This window comes from Pezoporus wallicus, unplaced genomic scaffold, assembly GCF_028554395.1.
Source record: "Pezoporus wallicus isolate ANWC-B61680 ecotype Strahan unplaced genomic scaffold, APGP_CSIRO_Pwel_v1 contig_2025, whole genome shotgun sequence".
Taxonomy (NCBI): domain Eukaryota; kingdom Metazoa; phylum Chordata; class Aves; order Psittaciformes; family Psittacidae; genus Pezoporus; species Pezoporus wallicus.
Window position 1 is genome coordinate 2,219,903 of NW_026640253.1, and position 20,875 is coordinate 2,240,777.

At 37.0% G+C, this 20,875-nt stretch overlaps 1 protein-coding gene and 1 long non-coding RNA gene across 3 annotated transcripts in view; one reads left to right on the top strand and one right to left on the bottom strand.

The window, feature by feature from the left end:
* Window positions 1–20,875, bottom strand: part of PDE3B (phosphodiesterase 3B) — a 98,379-nt gene that overhangs the window by 19,510 nt on the left and 57,994 nt on the right. The window contains exons 2-4 of one of the 2 annotated variants that reach the window (XM_057418230.1): window positions 5,533–5,583; window positions 4,438–4,683; window positions 453–592 (exon numbers count right to left, since the gene is read on the bottom strand). In XM_057418230.1, coding sequence (XP_057274213.1) covers window positions 453–592; window positions 4,438–4,683; window positions 5,533–5,583 — 437 coding nt within the window. The remainder of the gene's footprint in view (window positions 1–452; window positions 593–4,437; window positions 4,684–5,532; window positions 5,584–20,875) is intronic. The other variant, XM_057418231.1, reaches the window with a different exon arrangement.
* Window positions 10,049–14,703, top strand: LOC130604023 (uncharacterized). Its single transcript, XR_008973350.1, has 3 exons — window positions 10,049–10,170; window positions 14,069–14,231; window positions 14,564–14,703. It is a non-coding gene; the product is annotated as an uncharacterized LOC130604023 (long non-coding RNA).

A 20,875-nucleotide genomic window follows, 5' to 3' on the forward strand; every position in this document is an offset into this window, starting at 1 on the left:
CTTTTTTAATTAAAAAAAATTCTTTTTAGTTTCTTTTTAAACTAAAAATATGTTATAAAGGAAAGAAATTTTGCAGCATGTGGAAGTTGGAAAGAGATAAAATTTTAAGTAAAAAGGAAAAGAAGGAAGTCCATAAAGGTTTAGAAGTTAAATAAGTCTGTTTTGCAACAGTGTATGTTGAGCTTTTTTTTTTTTTTTCTTATTTCCTACTAAAACTGATAGGCATGCCATTCAACCTCAGAATGACCTGATTTCTACTTGAGATCAGAGCTACAAAGTATGGTATATAATTAACTTGAAACATTTTTCCAGTTTATTCTGGCAGAATTTGGAGACTTGATTTATAAGATTTTACACTAAACTCTTCTGCTACCATGTTCCAACCTTGCAGACATGAACATTTCAGAAAGGCTGCATTTATTATTGCCCTTAAAATATGGTTAAGTGCTTACCTTAATGTGTTATATTCCTGATGAGATCTCTTGCTGTTACTTCGTTCCCATCTAGATGTTGATTCCATAGGTGGAATACCAGAAACTCCTGAAGTTCGTCTCAGCGGTGGTGTTGGCAGGCTATTTCTGCTATTTAATCCCTGTTGAATAATTTAACTATGATTAAAATCTATGTAATTAAAAGCAGACATTAAAATTTTATTTATGGTTTGTGAAGACTATTTATTGGAATTTTTTATAGTGAAACAATAAGTACAGTATCTCACACTTACTCATTGCTCAAGAAAATAAAATAGATGCAAAGTATTTTGCATACTAGGAATAATTATTTTTCATATCTGGTTTTTTCTTTCCCCAAATTAAAATATGTAAAGATACTTGTGATCCAAATTCCATGTGGTCCAACAATTACTCTTCAGAGTTTTTAAAAATGGAAACCTTCTAGAGACAGTCGCAGTAGGATTATGGATTACTTTTCTACATATCACAATCACACGGCTATATAGTCAGCTCTCAAGATAGTATCTCAGTTATCAAAATCTCAGGCTAAATACTGACAGTGCAAATATTGTGGAGCTTCTGGAAAGGACGAGGCATAATGCACAGATTCAGTTCTAGTCCATCAAGGCTCCCTCTCTGCTTCCATACAGCTTCCATACCACCCCCACACCACCCAGAAACCTTCCCAGGCAACTCACCACTCCCACCCTGGACACTGTGTTAGTTTAGGCACACTGCAGCCCAGGCACTGGGAGTCATCATTGTACTTGAACACAAAGACCTCTGCAAAGCAGGACAATGTACTCAAACAGCCCTTTATGGAAATAACTCAGGACTTACTAGCTCTGCTTTACTGAAATACCCTCAGAAAAGTATATCCATGTTTAAATAACAACTGATAGAACCTAACTAATAGAAAGGACAGGATCACTGAACTGAAACTGAAAAGTCAGCTCTGGCATATCTGCACTCCTTGCATAGATACTGTATTTTAAACAAATCTATTTAAAAAAAAAAAAGAAAAAATCATCTCTAACTGCATTCAATCCACAATCCACTTGCTAACACATTCCTAGATTTGGCACTCAGCGGAGGGAGGGGGGATGTGTGCAGGAGGGAAGATTCTTCTGCATGGCATAGACCTGAATAAAAAGGATGCCAGGAAAAAAGAAAAAAAGTTTAAAACAAAAATCCAGAGCAATATTTGTAGTTTTGGGTAAGGTCTGCAGGGTTGTCTGTAAGGACAAGTGACCCTTGGATACTACCATTTCAAAAGTCTGGCAAGAAATGACTTTGCAATTTTAAGCTTCTTCTGATGCTCAAAAAATCACACTTACCTCACAAAGCTCTCACATATTAAAAAAAAAAAAAATAAATGAAGGCGTTGACACAAAAGAATACAGTCTCTTAGCCTGAAAAATGAGACTGCTTTGGGTCCTTGATATGGGACGTACCTCTGCTTTGCTGCAAAGCTGTAGTCACATCCAGTAAGGTGGAAGTGGACAGGCAGAATAAGACCACCATACCACCCACAGAAACATGCAGCAGTCCTTAACCAGCCCTACCAGAAAGAGAACTGGAGGAGCCTGTTCTGTTTGCTATCATGTAGTGGGGGAGCTTTAAGGCTGGAATGAACTTCAGCAGACCATATCAATCTCACCTTCGTGCTCTCTACAACAGCTGAAAATCCCCAACACTGGAGGAGAAATGTTCACTCCCTGAAACAAGTGCACTCATTAACATCGTGTATGGAAAGAAGGCCCCAACACCTGTACTTATTTTTTCTTCTTCCTGGCTACTCCAAGAATGACGGAACAGAGAGGATATGACAAAACTCCCCTACTAGATAAAGAAGCAGAGAATAAACAAAATGTGGGTAGCAAAGGACTAAGGAACTCCAGATTGCTCCGTGCTAGCAAAGTCACTGGTAATCACTATACAAAGAGGAAAAATTGCTCTGGAAACAAAATCTAAACTGTGCCAGAAATCAAAGTTATTATGAAAAGAATTTCAGTTACCAGCAATAGCAAGGCCAGGAGACAAGGGGTGTGGATACTCAAGTGTTTGCTTAGACAACTTTTGTTTGCCTGAAATATGAAAACTGTTAACATCATGTCTGTTGATAACACCAGAAATCCACCAATCTGGCAAGTATACTGTCATACACTAGAAAATCTGGGGACAGTTCTGTCACGATGGAAGTGAAAAGTCTTTCTATTGCAGAGGAGTTCTGAGATAGTTTTTCATGCAACCAAGATTTCCTTTTTCTTTTTAGGAATTTAAATAGACAGATCAGTGAATAGCACCAAAAGGGCAGTTTGCACTTACCAAGAAATTCAAAGCAAAGAGTTATTATCAGACTACCAGTTATTGCTTCAGTTTCTTTCTTTTCTTTGCCTCTTTTTTTCTTTTTTTTTTTTCCTCTTTATCATCAGAAGTAAAAATAAAAAAACCCAAACCATACTTGAATTCACTTTGGAAGCCAGTCAGAGAAGAGGAACAACAGTATACATATGAACCTCAGCAAAGAAACAACTTCTTTGAAATATGGAGACTTTTTCTATTCCAAGTCAGGGAAAGAGAGAATGAGAAACTTTCAATACAGTCTGAGAAGTTCCATTTCGAAAAATACTTTCTGTGGTGTATTCTAATCTGGAGTTTACCCCTAAACTTACATCAAAGTCAAACATTCAATGAATGACAGTGACAAGCATGATTTTATCCATCTGGTAGACTAATATAAAAAATAAACAAACGCCCCAATCTTAAAGAAAGAGTTCCTTTCAAGAAGGAGGAAAAGAGAATAGCTGTGAAAAAAAATGTAATCTTTCAAACTCACATAATCTTTATGACCAGTATTCAGCAATTAATATTTTTCAGTTTAAACAATTCTGACTAGCTGGGTAGAACTAATTTAAATAGTTAGTTAGATTTTCACATTCACATAAATGACATTTTTCGCATTCGTATACCAATCCTTAGCAGTAAAGAAAAACGTATGCTGAATGATTATGATCCCTACCTAACTGATCTCTGCAGATATCCATGTGAAATTCCAAGTAATTTCATGCTGCAATAACCCTACAGGATCTTCCACAAAATGACCTGTAGACACTGAGCTTTTCCCTAAAAGCCTTTGTTGTGACAATGGTTCTCAACAGGTATTTCACAGGATGAATCTGGCTCAAAGCAGTTATCTGGCTCCAAAATAGCAAGCGAGTTTGGGACAAGCTGCCCACTGTCTGGATATGGAAGCAACTACAGGGCAGGCACCTCCCAGACCACCCTCCAAACAGTTTCATACTGCTGATACTGGGTTTACTCTAGCAAGTAATTCTAGTGCAGGTACACTGCACCTAAGTTCCTATAGATGAATATTTTTCCACCACATTCTTCAAGATGTCATATAATAACTACATTCTTGCTTTCACTCATGGAGCAGTGACAGTAGATTTACACACCAGTCCCATAATGGGATGTGCTGCACAGAAAGAAGAGTTATTTCTCCTTTTACATAGCTGATTTGCTTCTGTCTGATGGCTAGTTTGATGCTCACAAAAGTAAATTCATTTGGAAAAAAGGCCAATGAAAAAGCCACACTGACAGTAATTGCTTGATCAAGAATGTGGAGGAATAAAGGAGAGCCCTGTTTGTGCCATATCATGAGAATGTAACATCTTCATTTTATTTTTTGTTTTTAGCTTTTTTTAATCCTGTGTTTATTTTGAGGAATCATACATCAGCGTGTAGGCCAGTGCTTTTACCTGTCTATCCATCAACCCCTTAAATTTCTTAAATTTGCATTTTGGTACCTGTCTACATTCCACTCAATGTGTTTTCACAGCTGCTCTCTTTTGACCTCAAACAAAGTTCACAGGTACTCAGTAAAGAAGGTACTATCCAATTCTTTCCAGATTAATTTTCCTTCTTTTTTTTTTTTTTTTAATTGCAACACAGACATGAATGGGAATTAAAGTCATTTGACCTTGAGCAGCTTTTGATCTTTTTCGGCAGGATCCTCTATTTCAGGGCAGGGGAAGAAACCAGGAAATGGTGTGAATGGACTAGCCTTTGGCCTGCATGTGCCTGAGAAAGCACCAATCAAGCTATTAATGCTTCGAAGGGAAGAAATCACTTGTGGTGGAAGGGATGGGTCAGTCAGGAGGTCTGTTAGCATGCTCCGAGCCTCATTTAGTACTGAAAGATCAACTCCATTTCCACTGCCAGCATTCTAGAATAGATGGAAATGTTGCAAACTATTAACATGTCAAAACATTTCACAGTATTCTAAGATTTAAATAAGCATCTTATCCATTGCAAAAGTAAAATATAAATTAAAAAAATAATGCAATGTACTTTTCTTTTGAAGAAAATATATACCTATACACATGTTTACACACCATTTTTGTGGGGTTTTCCCACACAATAATATTTCAGAATGCAATATTAGCTTTCAGTTTATTTTTCTCCATTGAAGATAAAGATTTGGTGTCAGTTTTTTTGACTTACATTTTCATTACTTTCTTTCAGAATTAAACTTAGTATTCTATCTCTTTCAATAATATCAAAAGAAATTTTGGTGGCCTAACTGTCATAGGCCTCTTACAGAGGTGCAATTTCCACAGCTTCATTACTTTTATTAACTCTAATTCTAATGAAACAAATCCTAACAATTCTGTAAAAAAAAGTGATTAGTTTGTATTTGGTATAATTCTCTGAACTTGAACAGCATTAGCTGATTAGATAGAAGGTACAAGAGAGAGGGGGAGAAACAAGCAATCAAGAAAAAAGGTGAGAATCTGACAGACCTGCACTTGGTGACATTGTTGGGAAATCACTCCCTAACTTTATGCTATTGGATATTTCAAAAAACCCACTCCCACCTTAGTTAGGTTTGAGACTGTTCTCATATACACCACAGAAAGAAGACCCTTGACAACTTGGTCAGAACTGGTAAATATCAAGCCTCTCTTACACAGAGCTAGAATGTACTAGGCCAACTTAGTTAAACAAAACATCAACAGAAAAAAATTGAAATGTGACAGTTTACAATGAACTCTGTACTCAATCATATACTGACCTGGTAACAGGGCTTGTACCATTGCTTCAAATCCCAATCCCAAAGTATCATCTGCAAAGATAAAAAAAAAAAAAAGATGATTAATAGGTGATATGGTAATGCTGTAAACCAACAATGGAATACATCTGGATTATGTCATGCAGCAGAAAACACTTCTCTCCACATATAACTTAGGCCGTCTTCTCAGTTAATGCTACCCCAGTAAAAGTCCTAAAGAGTCTGAAGAAATTGCATACAACAGAGACATCTTAATGACAGAATTATTATATGGCCTTATTTATTTCACTATTTCTGGAATGTTTATAAATCATGTAAAATGTTCATTAAATTAGGTGGTGACAGTGCTTCCCTGCTTCTATTCACCTCAACATATGAAAGCAAATCTATCTCAAAACCTCCAGTATATTTAATAAATATTTTTCTTTCCAGAACCATTCAAATCGTAGCAATTTTACAAATGCAGTGCAGAAAGAATTACATTAACATAATTTGGTATTTTAAAAGGCAAAAAGCTCCCCAGGTTAAAACCTGATAATTTTAAAAGCATTTTGTTGCAGGAGGTTGTTAGGTTTTGCTTGAATATGGTTACAAATCTACATGTTCTCAATAACTTCACAAAACCCACCAAACCCACAAAAGAACATCAGCAACACAATCTGAAGATACTATCAGCTTCAAGTACATCAACAGCACTAACTTTATTTCAGTTCTGCACTGACAAAAAATAAAAACAACATGCCAGAAATAAAATTAAGTTGCCTGTTTTGCTTCAAAAGTATTCAGTATTTCTAATTTGACAGGTTCTTATTATTCTCTGATAAATGAACGCATTTGCACAACATGTACTCAAAAATAAACAAATATAAAGATAACCTTTTTTTTTCCCCTCTTTTCCATAACTACAGAGCATGAATAATGTGCCAATATCCCACTTGGCAGTTTATATTCTTAAGTCCTGTATGTTTTTCTGCTTATTTTTACAGGTAAGAGCTATGTTTGGTTTTGTTTCTTCCAGACTAACAGCATCTTCATGGACAAAACATAGTGTTCCAGACTGTCACCTTCTTACCTGCAGAAGGTGCAGAGTGTCAATAAACAAACACAGGCTGACATGTCAGCAGTAGCCAGGCAAAGGCACCATTTTATACAATTTTAATTAAAAAATTTCACAGGTTGGATTCATGATTGAAATTTTTCTGTTGTCATTTAAACCAGAATATTTAAGCTTCTCTGCTGATACCAATTTTACAGCAAAGAAACTAAAATAGTTTTAAAATAAAGAAAACTTAAGTTTACCTGTATGGTGCCAAGAGTATTTTTTGGGTTTGGGGTTTTGTTTTTTGTTTTGTTTGTGTTTTTTTTTTTTTAATTCACTCTACATCACCATTAATTTGAAGTCATATCCCCTGAAAGAAGACAGGGGTAGTATATTAACACAGCTGGCTGGCTACCACAGTCTATATTAGCTGTACAATGTTCAGAGCTCATTCCATGTGCCACACACCGAAGTGGTCAAAATAAGCTGATGAAAACTTTAGGCACAAAGTAGCAATCTCTTCTACTAAACAAAAATGAAAAAAAATGCAGATCACTATACAATGAATATTTTCCCATGGTAAATACAACTCAGTTACTTCTCTACCCTAATCAAATCCTTACTTACAGGTTAATAAAGAAAAGGGGGTTATTACCTTGCTTTAGCTGCTGGCAACACACCACAAGATGGCACTCAAGTCCAGAGAGCGTCCCCCACAAAAACAGTTTCGGGAGAAAGAAACAGAAACCAGCAGCATATCCCTTAGCAGAACTTCTGCAGAATTGAAACGGTTTGAGGGACGGGGGATGTGTGGGGTGCGTGTGACAGTTTTAAAGGTTAAGAGCTGGTAAATTCTGCTTCTTTACAAAAACTTATTTGTTTAAAGAATTTACACTCTACCATGCTATTCAGAATCTAACTGTAAAGAAACCACACTTTGTTTTTCGCTACTAAACAGACTTAGTTTCATTAGCCTAACTTCATGCCTTACAAGTTAAATCTGGAATACTAAAAAAGCAGCATTTTTGGCATTACTTTTGTTAAGAGTTTGGCAAAGCCTTAATTAATTCTGGTGGATCATTAACAAAAGTTAAGAAGTATTCCTAGAGTTGCATGAATGTTGCAACAGGAGTAAAAAGGACACAGTTTACTTTTAATGTGAATAGACCAACAGACCTTAAAATAGGTCTTAGGCAGAGCCTTGGCAATTTTTGATTTTGCAACCATAAAAGTTGTTGCAGAAAGATCTGTAGTCTGTAACACTAAGATTTTGTAATCCACTGCACATAACGTTCTTCCTCGCCTCCTCCAACAAGAAACACCTGATCTAGGAGGGAATTGAGTCACAGAAGTTTCAAGCTACAGCTTAAATCTCTGCTTAGCAACTCAAACACTTTTAAGCATCCATTGTCAGTGCTAACATCACAGCAATTGCACATCTGGGAAGTACTCTGAAAATAAAACTGCAGTGGGCTCTGATACTGCAGATGAAAGGTGAAAAGTGTATAGCCTTCTCTGCATAAGCACATATACCAAATTACCAGTCAGTTTGGAGGAAAAGTCCTCTTGTCAGCCTGACTCTAACCCTAGAGTCTCCCAGTCCATTCAAAGAGCAATGATCACACTTTCATGATTTTTTTTATGATAAGAATTTTGGAGGACAATTAATGAAAACCAAACCCAAACCCCATGCATAACACAGAGCTATGCCTTGCTGTTTAACATTCAGGAACTGTTAATGTTTATGCTTAACTACAATAATCGAACCTTTTTAGCCTATGAAATAAATTTCAACATAGTTAAAAGAAGACAAGCCAGCTTATGAAAACCCTTTCAGTGTAAGTCACATTTTGTGATTTGGCCGCAGTCAGGCAGTGACAGGTTTAGTTCAAACTGAAACATGTCGCTCAAAACAGGCAACGAGTATCAACAGAAGGAATTTACATTACTGGAAATACATTTTTTTAAAGGCTTTAAAAGCTGTTAAAGCTCAACAAATCCTCCAGAGGGTTGCTATTCTGAAGAATGACAGTTCTATGGGTGGTTAGTCAAATCTAAGAAGATTTTTAATTACATATAACTTACTGGGAATATGCAGAAAAATTGACAATAGACATCAGATATTACCTTTTGTTTATATTTTCTCAATCAATGAAAACAGTATTTCCATATACTCCAGAGGCATTGCCATGCAATTTGAACTTGAGGATTTTAGAATCAACTTCTCTGACACTATTTGTAATGCATCTATTCACTGGGGAGGAGGGGGCGGGAGCGGTGAGAGGAGTAGAAGAGGCGAAGGCCCTGATTGTTGAATCAACCCAAGAATTACCAAAACTTGAGGCTAGCACACATTGTCAGCAACATCAGAAAAATTTGTTTAGAAAATACACAAGGTAACAGTAATAAAGGTCTTCCATAATATAATACACCTTATAGATCAGACAGCAACAAGAACAAACAATAATAACTTCTACAAAGAAAAAGGAAAAAAGTGCTCCTGAGAACTTCATAGACTTAATAAACTAAAACCAGATGAGAAAGAGGAGAAGACAGTCACTGAAAACCAGCTTGGTTTTTAATGATTTTTCTTAACAGAATGTTATCTTTCCTATGATGGTGCAACCAGTATTTTCCAGGGCCTGTAAAAATGTGCCTTTCAGAAGTGAGTTGATGCCATGGAGGGTGAAGTTCTTTTGGATCTTCTTTGTGCAAGTGCCATAGCTCCATTTGGCTAAAGTCACACTGAGTAGTATTTTCAACTTCTAAAGGTTTGAATGCAATAAAAGCCTGTAGGGTTTAATTTTCTCAAGTTACAAACCACTAGAAGTACTATAAAAGTAAATTAAGCACTTTAATACTTTTTTTTTTTACTTTAGTGCTCAGCTTAAACTATATTTTGCTAGATAATTGTGTACTAATATTTTCAGAATAATTTAACTTATAAAATACAAAATTTTATCATTTTAGCTACCTGAGAATTACTTGTGTTTATGCAAAGTTATACTAAGGACAATATTCATACTTATGCAGAGATTTAAACTAGATGGCTACCAAAAAATGTTTCAGAGCTAAGAAATCTAAAAATCAATTTTAAAACTAGAATATAATTAATATTTACTCTATAACCTAAGCTGAAATGTGCACACTGAGGCCATACACAATGTAGTATCATTGTTTGATTGCCTGAACTAGGTAAGCGGAAAGTTTTTGTTCCAATGATGATATTGTTCAGAAGATTCAGCCTGTGCTTCAATGCTTGTTAAGAAAACTTGTCCTACTTGCCACCGCCCATTCACATTCCATGCTCCAAAATTTTAATGGGGAGAAAACAAGTGCAAAAATGAGCTTCTGCTTCTGAGTGAGTCTTTCATTTATCAACTATAAAAGATTTCTAGTTGCTAGTAGCATCTGTTTGACACCATTAGGCATTAGCTCCGAAAATAAGTATTTCCATAGCAACCAAGCATAGAATTAACTAAACAATGAAAGCAACACCATAGCAACTTGATTCAGAAATCAACTCTGTAAAACATCACCTGATTCAAAAGCTAAATTCTACAACCAGATGAGAAACTAATTTATTGTGAAATATGAAAAAGGTAACCTCACTTATCCCTTTCTTTTCGTGACTGCCTTTCAAATGTGACTGATGGTAGATTCATTGATTTTACTTCTAAATTAGTCTTTTGTTACAGCTTACAATCAATTAGCTTTTCTAATCCATGTAATTTAATGACACAAAACCAACACAGCAGTGTACAACTTAGAAGTCTTGATTTTATTTATTTCTGGGGGTTTCTCCCTCTCTCTAAAAAAGGTAGATTTTAAAAAACAGTATGTTATTAAGTAGTTAAGTTGTATTCAGTAACTAAGGTGATTCAACCAAAGATGACTGTCAAAGTAGAGATAGCATTATTTAGATAACACAGACAACATACTGTTGTGAAATCTTGCAGACCAAGACAATAGCCACTAGAGTAAATTATTGTAATCAAGACAAAATTTAGCACTTGGAAAATGATACTTATGGCATTTAGAGTCACAGTATTTCTCCACTCAGTAAACCTTCCATGAAAATAAATGGGACAAGAAAAAAATAGGATATTTTTTGAGCCTTACTACTTATCACTTCCTGACTCTATACAATTTATTTATCCAAGGTTGCAAATGGCTAATAGGTTATGAAGTCTGCAGATAGCCACAATCTTTTAACAGAAACTAAGTGTTTTCATGAGTCTAAGGTTTAGATACACGTACTGAAGGAAACAGAGGTATCCTGCCCTAGATGCTGTTTTTGACTCTACTGGACTCTTTTATGAAAGGCATTATCTTCAATTTTTTAGGAAGTCTAGAATCTTCCTTCAAAAGAAAGAAACTTACTTCTACTTTATTGCTTTAGTTAATACTATTCTATACATTAAATAGTTCCTGCAACATATTTGGCCAAACACATAAAAACAACACTGGAACATACAGGTGTCTGGACACCATAATGTTTCCACCAGACTCCACAGTATTCTGTTCTTCCCTGGAAATGCAAATCTTTGACAAGAGCTGCACCTAAGTAAACTTTAACAAATCACTTTAGAGTGTTCATGTATTTAGTTACTGTTTTCAGTAACTTTGTCCTCAGCAGAGGTATAAAAGCAGAGCAAAAATGTTCGACTGTTACACCTTCAGGAGGCTTATTTTTAAAGTTAATATTTCTCCCTGTGAGCTGAAAAATATTTTTTGGTTGGTTGGGGTTTTGTTTCTTTTTTACATGTTTGTTTCATTTGTTTGTTTTTAAAAAGCCATGCTACTTCTGCTTTTGTAACCAGGAGTATCAAGCAGATCAGCTTCTACTTTTTCTGCTGTAGGAAGTTTTATGGGGTTTTTATTGCTTGTTATGTTTGCTCTGATCTTCCTTTAAATATTTTTATTTTAAGATCTTCAAATATTTCAAAAAGTTTCTAAAAGGTGTTTTGCCTATCAAGGGAATGTAGGATGTTGGTTGGGTTTTGGTGGTGGGTTTTTTGTTTTTTTTTTTTTATTTCTTCTTATGTAGGTAATGAAAAAATGGCTAAAACCACACTTAGGTCATTTCCTGTTCCTTCTAGGTTTTGTCAGACTTGCACGTCAGACTAAAGGCCAACCAGTAATTTATGGCAAGTGGGGGAGGGAGGCCAGAGGAAAAAAAGCCTGCTATGTGCAGATACTTTAATTGCCCATTATAAGCATTTTCCTTTGGAGCCTGTGGTCCCAATCACCAACAAAGACAAGAAATAGTGCTAGGTGGATTACTGCTCTGACCGAGTACAGTTGCTTCGGTGTTCCGGCATTCTGTACTTCTTTTACTGTCATCCAAAACCTAAAACCATTTTTTAAAGTTGTGTTTATTTTACAAAAAGCAAAATCTAGAAATTGCTCCCAAAACATCCTTTTCACATTTACCTATTGGATTATTTTACAGTTACACATAATAAAATCCTTTACTGCTGTGTTGACACACTGTCAATGTATCATATTGGAACAGAAGGAGAGAGCAACCTTACATTTTGTCTTTCTGTAATAGAAGGATAAGCACAAATCTTATGCTGAAGGATTTTACTGTATGCTGATATTTTCCTCATGCAGTAACTAAAAACACTAGAGATGAACCAATTTCCCCTCTATTTACTTGAATTTTTTAACCAATGTTTTTTTCTGCCTCTTACACTCATTCCTATAGGAATGAGTCTCAAGATCTTTTTTTCCTCCCAGCAAACAGAGAAACTATTTCATATGACATCAAGTTGGGTTTTTTTTCAGCACTGAGCTGAAGAAAAGGAGATACTGAATTTTTCAAAGATTTTTATAACAGCCTTCTCTATAAAAATCTCTTTACAATACTTACATTTTTCCTCTCCTCCCAAGTACCCCTCAAACAAGCAGCATAAAATTAAGATGTACAACTCTGTCAGCCAAAAACTAACATGAATGTGAGAACAGGTCACATCAAATGAATTAGACCAAACAATCATCTAGACCAACCTCAAGATAAGAATATTTGTAAGTAAACTGTGTTAATTCTCAGAATATTTGTCAGCCTCAGCAACAAGGAGCCCTAAGTTGTATGCCTTGCATATTACAAAGGTCAGTAGATTTTTCATCTTTGCATTTCTCTGATCATCTTTTCAGAACCTATGTGAACTTCTGGCAGATACAGTATCATACACCAAGGCATTTCACAAGTTAAATAAGGATTATACAAAGTGCCCTTCCATTCTGAATCTGTCAGCACTAAATTCCTACAGTGGGGAAGCAAACAATCAGCAACACTTTCATGAAGTCTATCCACTGAACAATTTGTTTTTGCAAAACCTTACAGTTGTTCCCCAAGCTAACTTCAGGCACAAGACACTATTTTTCTCAGACCATGAGGCTGTATTTTCAAATCCCCCAGGCTAGATCAGAGACACAGCACCTTCAGAGTAACAAAATGACTAAACACTGCCACTTTTTTATTTTATTGCATCAACTGTTTTCTTAAGAATTTTTACAAAATCGTGACAAGGTACAAGCTTTACACAAAACAGTTTTGTTTTCTTTATATAACTTGATGATGACCCAAAAAGAAACATTACAGGGACCGAAGTTAGGGAAGTAAGCTGAAAGAAACTGGTCAAGCAGCCAAAGAAGGTATTATGTCATAAATGAAAGCAAATATTGCTGCAGTGCTGTGGTTGGAAGTTATGCATGGGAATTGAACTAACTAAATTCTCAGCTGCTCAAGCTAAAGAATTAAAAGCAATAATTTAAAAACAGAAGAGAGTATAATTATGAGTTTGATTACAAAATCACTTGTTAGTGAACATCAAATCAGTATTGAAAAAAAAAAACCAAACTTAATGGACATGTTTCTGGTTGAAGTGCCAGGAAATACAAGATGAGATCTCTTGGGGGAAAAAATATTGAAACTCTGAAGAACGTCATACAGATTGCTGTCAGAAACAGAGAAGAACAAGGGAATGCAAATTGCTGCATTCTACAGAAAGTGCCAATTTGCTTTTCTCTAATGTATTCATATTAAGTAGTACTTTAGTTGGCAGCTGAGGAAAAAAAAAGAAAAATCAAACAGCAGCAGAAACAGAGAAAATTATTTTCCACATAGTAATGTGATGCTGCTCTAAATGGGAAAAAAAAGGAAAACCCACAAACAACCCAAAACTTGATAAACTCATCCATCCAGGTAGAGAGTATGCAGTCAGACCGCTGTGGTAGTTGTTACTACTTGCTAATCTTGCTATGAAAAGGCTATCTACGAAAAGATTGAGGAATGAACAAGCTCAGTTTTCAGTTACAAGATGGAAAAAGAGTTCCCAGTACCATGAAACTCCAAAAGTCCTTGTGAAACGTGTTGTTGTTTTTTTTTTTAATAACATTTAATAGCACATCCTCCTGAAATGTACCCACTTTATGTAGATATACGCTGAATTTCACACTTCGTTAGTATAGTAATTAATGGTACACTTCCAGGAAAGAAAAATCATCTCTGTGCCACAATCAGCATCTCCAAAACTACAGCTTCTTTTCTTCATTGGCCTCTTCATCAGTTATGTTTTATTCTGCTGTTCAAACTATCACTGCACTCTCCCTTGGTTGAAGACAAGGCATACTGTATAACCTACTACATACAAAGGTAATGTATGTATGTAGTATCCTATCCAAAAACCTGTTTTCATTCCAGTGGCTTACTCTCTAAGCCACTTTGCTGCCCAGTTCATGAGCACAATTTACTGTTAGGTGCAACATTCTCATTGCAAAGGTTTCTGAATACAGGCATAGGAAATTATAGTTGACTTGCTCCTTATTCTAAGTAACCTACTGACTTCTGCTTCTCTAAGTGGTTACCCTAAGATTTCAAAAAGTGATACCCCCCCCCCCGAAAAACCTCAAACCTTATGATAAATCAAGTTGAAATGATCTTAAAAATACCCAGACTTCACTATTTTTTTTTCTTTTATTTGATAGCACGGCTGAAATGGAGAAACTAATATGAAAGTAGAAGGTCAACATGTGTCAAGTGTCTTCCAGCAATTGTAAGACTGTAAGACTAGCTCGCCAGTCTTTTCTATACAAGCAGAACATTGGAATGTCTTTTTAAACTGCAAGACATTTTTGACAAATTCATCACAATAGTGAACAACACTGCCAGTGAGAATATCATTTGCCATTTGGGACAAGGATTACAATAAAGTTGCAGTGTAGCATGCCCAATAAATCTATCAAATATTATAAAAGCATGCAAAGTAACTTTTCCTTGGGGAACACGGCTAATTTTTTTATTTCTCAGCCTTTTACTAATAGCCTTTAATGTGTTTTCTATGAAGTCTCTTTTAAACTGTGTTTTCAAAATAGCTATTAATGAGATGAACCTAACAAAAACAAGTCCACACTATCTGTGACTAATTCTGTTCCTACCAACAAATTCAACTCTCAGCTAGCATCTCCTCTTGCATATGTTTTGACTTTATTTTTTTTTTAAGTAGAAAAGATGAAAATACCTAGAATTTAAAACTAACACTAACCATAGAAAAACTATGGGATGCCAAGATTCCCAGCAGTATCTAACTCAAAAATTATTGTCCCAATGAGGCAAGCAAAAAAAACTTTTGCAACATTAATCAGACCATTGTAATTGGCTGTTCCATGTCATAAAGATTACGAGTCTTTCAAAAGGCAAATGGTCATATAGCTGGGGAGGAGGGTGTTTAACTGAAATCTAGGTACTTCATGCTTTAAAAACAATTTTTTTTCATGACAGAAATTATAGTTTTAATTCTAAAATTAATACATATATCCTCTAAAACATTTAATTACAATCTTTACACTGAAATGTAACAATTAGAATTTTTTTTCCTCTGAGTATTTTAATGTATCAGTTAACTTATTATATTCAAAATGTATATATTAGTCAAATACCCTTGTAAAGTACAAACTAAATAAGGAGATAAACTGGCCAAAATATATAATCAAATATCTAATCATGCCTGATCCAACTCATGAAAGATAAGATTTAATTATAGTAACCTTCAAAGGAGTAAAATCTGTATAATGCGGTATAACCAATTAAAAGCTGTGTGTTGTATCACAGGACTAGAAATTAGCAGCTACTACATCAGCTTCTAAAGAGATACAGAAGAATGTGGGGAAAATGTCAGAGGAAATGGACAGAAACTGGGAAGGTGGAAGGAGAGAAACCCTGCAAAAGGAGTTTATAGATGCATCATTTAAATGACACATTGACAAAAATCAGTAGGATTTTCATATGTGGATACCGTGGCCAGCAAGTCTACTTTTGAAATAGATTGCACACAGCAATAGAAGTGAACCAGTCAACCGGTGTATTTTGATCTTAAACAAAACCAACAAAAATCTTAGACACAGTTTCCACTTAACCTCCCTGAAGAAATCGTATTTACATGGGAAGAAAAAGATGGCTCTCCTCTGGGTTACTAATTTATTAAAACATAGAACGTAAAGAATAAGAGTAGAAATTTCACAAAAAGAAAAAAAAAATAAAAATGGCCAGTAGCACTTCATCAAAGGCTCAATCTGGGATCTATCTTAATCAACTCAAAATGAACTGAAAAGGCGAGAGAAGTCTGAAGTGTCAACATACACTGATGACACAAAATTCCTGAGGATAGTCAGAAATAGATTTGATCGTGAAAAAGCATCAATAGATCTTAATATAGAGAGTAAATTGGCAATAAGACATTGCTGAAATTCAGTACTAGCTGATGAGTAAATGCTAAGAATAAAAATAAATTTTAAACTAGTTATATAGAAAGCTGGGCTTATATTACATCAATAGCAACCAGGAAAGAGATCTTGAAGTCATTTGCATCAACCCAATTCTCAACATTAAATGAAATATTAGAGAAGGAACGTGAAACAATACAGAAGCGTCACTGCATAAATCCATGCTACACCCACAATGAGTGCTGCCTGTAGATCTATCAGCATAGAAGAAATAAAAAAGGACATGTTATAAGAGAAATCAAAGATTCTACTGTGAGGAACTACACAGACTGACATCCCTCTAAATGTGAGGAAAACACAGGATTGTAATAATGCTCTGTAGTTACCAAAGTTATAGAGAAGGTAAATACAGAACCGTTAGTCACTGCTCACAAGCACATGAATGAGTGCCATGTAATTAGATCATCTGGCAGCAGGCTTAAAACAAATCAAAGGATAAATCTCACACACCACATAATTAAATTATTGCAGTCATTGCTGCAGGTTTTAAAGAAGCTAAATGTAACCAAAGGTGTCAAAAAAGGTTCATAGATCAATCCATGGCTATTCAACACAGCCCAGACATATCCCTCTAGCTAGGACAGCCAAATTGTCATTTGTCAAAACATGTTTGAGAAGCCCAGAGGGAAAAAAACCCACAACACTTCATGAAAAAACTGGGTGGACCAGTTTGATATTATCTCCAGTTAATGGAGATGATGGGTCCAATTAAATAGGCCCATTTTAGCAATTTTCCAAGTTGCAGCAAACTGTACTATCCTTTTATATCCTTAGGAAGTTTCCTTCTAAGGCCTGGTTATGGAGTGGCTCCTCTCATCCATCTCTGTTGAACTACAGCTCTCCAGTGCCTACACACTTGTAGCCAGGAAGCTCTCCTCTTCCCTCCACTCAATATGTTCCAAGGGCAGCAGCAGTCTCCTAGTCCCGCCAGAGAATTCCAAATGACCCAGTTATTCCCTTTAAAAGAAATACAGTTTTAAAAAAATACGTACTATCTACCAGATTTCTTTATATTATAGCTTAAATATGACAATCCATTTGTACCTTTTGCAGAGTAATTGACATTCATTCTTGGAGCTCTCCTCCACAAACAACTAAGTAGGTACCTTCTTCAAAACTTAAATACAAGGCAGATCAAAGAGCTTGGAAAACCTCTATTACATTTCCTTTTCAGACTTCCTTAATTTTTATATACATATGTATGTATATATCTATACATTTTTATACAGATATATGTATATACACACAAACTCTACAGAAATGGGTATATAAAGTAACTAAACCCATTATGAAAGTTTTTTAAAAGATATCATTGAACTAACAGTATTGTCACCTCTGTCATAGTAGAGCATTGGCAAACTAACACAACAAAATAAATGAAGAAACACCATCCTGCATAATGCTCAGAAAATCCATTGAAAAAGTAAGCCATAAAACTTTTGCACTTTCATTTAATGTATCTCAACTTTACTTCTCTTTACACTTCCAAAATGTATCAGGCTCGAAACTAAAAATAATCAGGAAGGTTCACTAGTGACAAATAGGGAGAAGAACAGCACTTACAGTGGCTTAGATCTCCAAATAATAGACCCCCACATGAAATATTAAAAGAAACACAAAACTGAACTAAACTGGAGATTGCAATCCAGTAGAGCTGAGAACTTCCTTACAATTATACTTAACTAAACATACTGCTGAATCATTTATCAGCACATCCAATTAGAGCCTACATCTTGAAAACCAGATTGACCTGCAAGTCTAATCTGAAGATGGCCAGGTTGGACTGTGCCTTGGCAATATGGTCTAGTGTGAGGCGCCCCTACGCATGACAGGGGGACTGGAACCAGATGATCTTAAGGTCTTTTCCAACCCTAACCATCCTACAGTTCTATGACAGGCACTGTCACAATCATAACTATACCTGCTTTAAAAGTCAAAATGCATACCCCTCTAAACTGAATATTGTATAACCAAATAAAAGAACAACAATTCAGGAAAGATGTGTAAGAACTCTTGAGATCAGCACTTTCCTTAAAACTTGCTAGAGAACTTCAGAAGTTGCATTTGAAATTTTTAATTAAATGATGTTTATTACCAACAAGTCCTAAATGAAAACATGCTCAGTTCCTTCACATTCTTTATCCTTCAATAGGTTTAATATTACTGGTGCGAGAGAAACTAGGTGAGCTTGAGGGCGGAGAAAGGAGAAATATGGAAGGACTAATATTCTGGCAAGTTTCTAAATTGCCATTTCTTAGCTTACTATTTTCTTTCAAAGTATTACTTAATATTTTAAATGCAATTTCCAGACTGCTCAGCTTGTCATACAAAGGCCCGTGATTTGTTCAATCTACATATTAGGGGGCTAATGAGGAAGCGTACTCGAGCCAGAAACAGCCAGCTGATGCACTGCTAAAGAAGATCTCTACTGGTGCTGCTAGGAAAAAGCGGCAGGTCTTTAGGGGACTCTACACTGAAAGGGACAGAAGCACTTGTCTGCCGGCCAGACCCCGTCTCAAGGGAGGTGTGTTGCCTACCGGGGGCACGGATCAGGGATGTGGCAGAGAGGCTGCCTGCTCTAGTAAGTCCCACGGACTATTACCCACTCCTGGTGATACATGTGGGTGCTAGGGATATAGATAGTAGTAGCCTGGGGAACATAAAGAAGGACTACAGAGCCCTGGGGGAGGTGGTTAGGGGCTCTGGAGCTCAGGTGGTCTTTTCATCAATTCTCCAGGGTACAGGGAAGGACCTAAAAAAAGCTAGGAGGATTGGCCAGGTTAATAACTGGTTAAAAGGGTGGTGTCATAGTCAGGGGTTTGGGTGTCTTGACCATGGGACCCAAGCTTGTAGGCCAGGTCTGCTGGGGGCTGGTGGAGCTGGTCTGATAAAGAAGGGAAAGAGCAGTTTTGGTAGGAGGCTTGCCAGACTGGTCAAGGAGGCTTTAAACTGGATGTGTTGGGGGAGGGGGCGTCATTCCATCCCAACACACCCAGTCAGTTGCCAGCACCTATAATAAATGCCTGGAGCAATGTAGAGATATCCCAGCTGCTCCAGCCAATGAGCCGGCTTCAGTTGGAGCTCGGCTCAGATGCCTCTATACAAATGCCTGTAGCATGGGGAACAAACAAGAGGAATTAGAGATGTGTGCACATCTACGGGGGTATGATATAATAGGCATCACAGAAACATGGTGGGATGGCTCCTACGACTGGAGTGTTGGAATGGAAGGTTACAGGCTCTTTAGGAAAGACAGGCCTGGCAGGCAGGGAGGGGGTGTTGCCCTTTATGCTAGGGATGGGCTGGAGAGTATGCAACTCTGTCTGGGGACAGGAGAGCAGTCCACAGAGAGTTTGTGGGTCAGGGTTAAAGGGAATATAGCTATGGGAGACATTACTGTGGAGATCCGTTACAGACCGCCTGATCAAGGAGAACCTGCGGATGAAGCACTCCATAGACAGATAGGAAAAGCCTCACGCTCGCAGGCCCTTGTTCTCATGGGGGACTTCAACCACCCTGACATCTTTTGGAAGGACGGTAGGGCCCGGCATAAGCAATCCAGGAGGTTCCTCGATTGTGTAGAAGACAACTTCCTTCTGCAAGTAATGGAGGAGCTGACAAGGAGAGGTGCCATGCTTGACCTCGTGCTCACCAACAGGGAAGGGCTCGTTGGAAATGCGATGCTCCAGGGCAGCCTTGGATGCAGCAATCATGAGATGGTCGAATTTGAGATCCTCAGGACAGTGAGAAGAGCGTGCAGCAAGCTCACTGCCCTGGACTTCAAAAGAGCAGACTTTGGCCTCTTCAGGAACCTGCTTAGTAAGGTTCCATGGGATACAGCCCTAGAGGGCAGAGGGGCCCAAGACTGTTGGTTGATATTCAAGGATCACCTGCTGCAAGCTCAGGAGTGTTGCATCCCAACCAGAAAGAAGTGCAGCAGGAGGGCCAGGAGACCTCTTTGGATGGATAAGAAGCTCCTGAGGAAATACAATTGAAAAAAGAGGCTTACAATAAGTGGAAGCAAGGACAGGTGGCATGGGAAGAGTACAGGGATGTTGTCCGAGAAGTTAGGGACCAGGTTAGGAAAGCTAAGGCTCAGTTAGAATTAAACTTAGCTAGAGGTATTAAAGATAAGTGGAAGGGATTCTACAGGTACATAGCAAATAAAAAACAGACGAGGGACAACGTAGGCCCCCACTGGAAGCTCTCAGGAGAACTGGCTACGCAGGATTTGGAGAAGGCTGAGCTTCTGAATGACTCCTTTGCCTCAGTCTTCACTGGCAAAAGCTCTGACCAAATCACCCAAGTCTTGGAAGGCAGATGCAGGGACTGTAAGAATGAAGACCTTGCGCACACTGTAGGAGAGGAACTGGTTTGAGACCGTCTTAAAAATCTGAACATGCACAAGTCAATGGGTCCTGATGAAATCCATCCGTGGATCCTGAAGGAGCTGGCAAATAAAGTTGCTAAGCCGCTGGCCATCATATTTGAGAAATCATGGCAGTCAGGTGAAGTTCC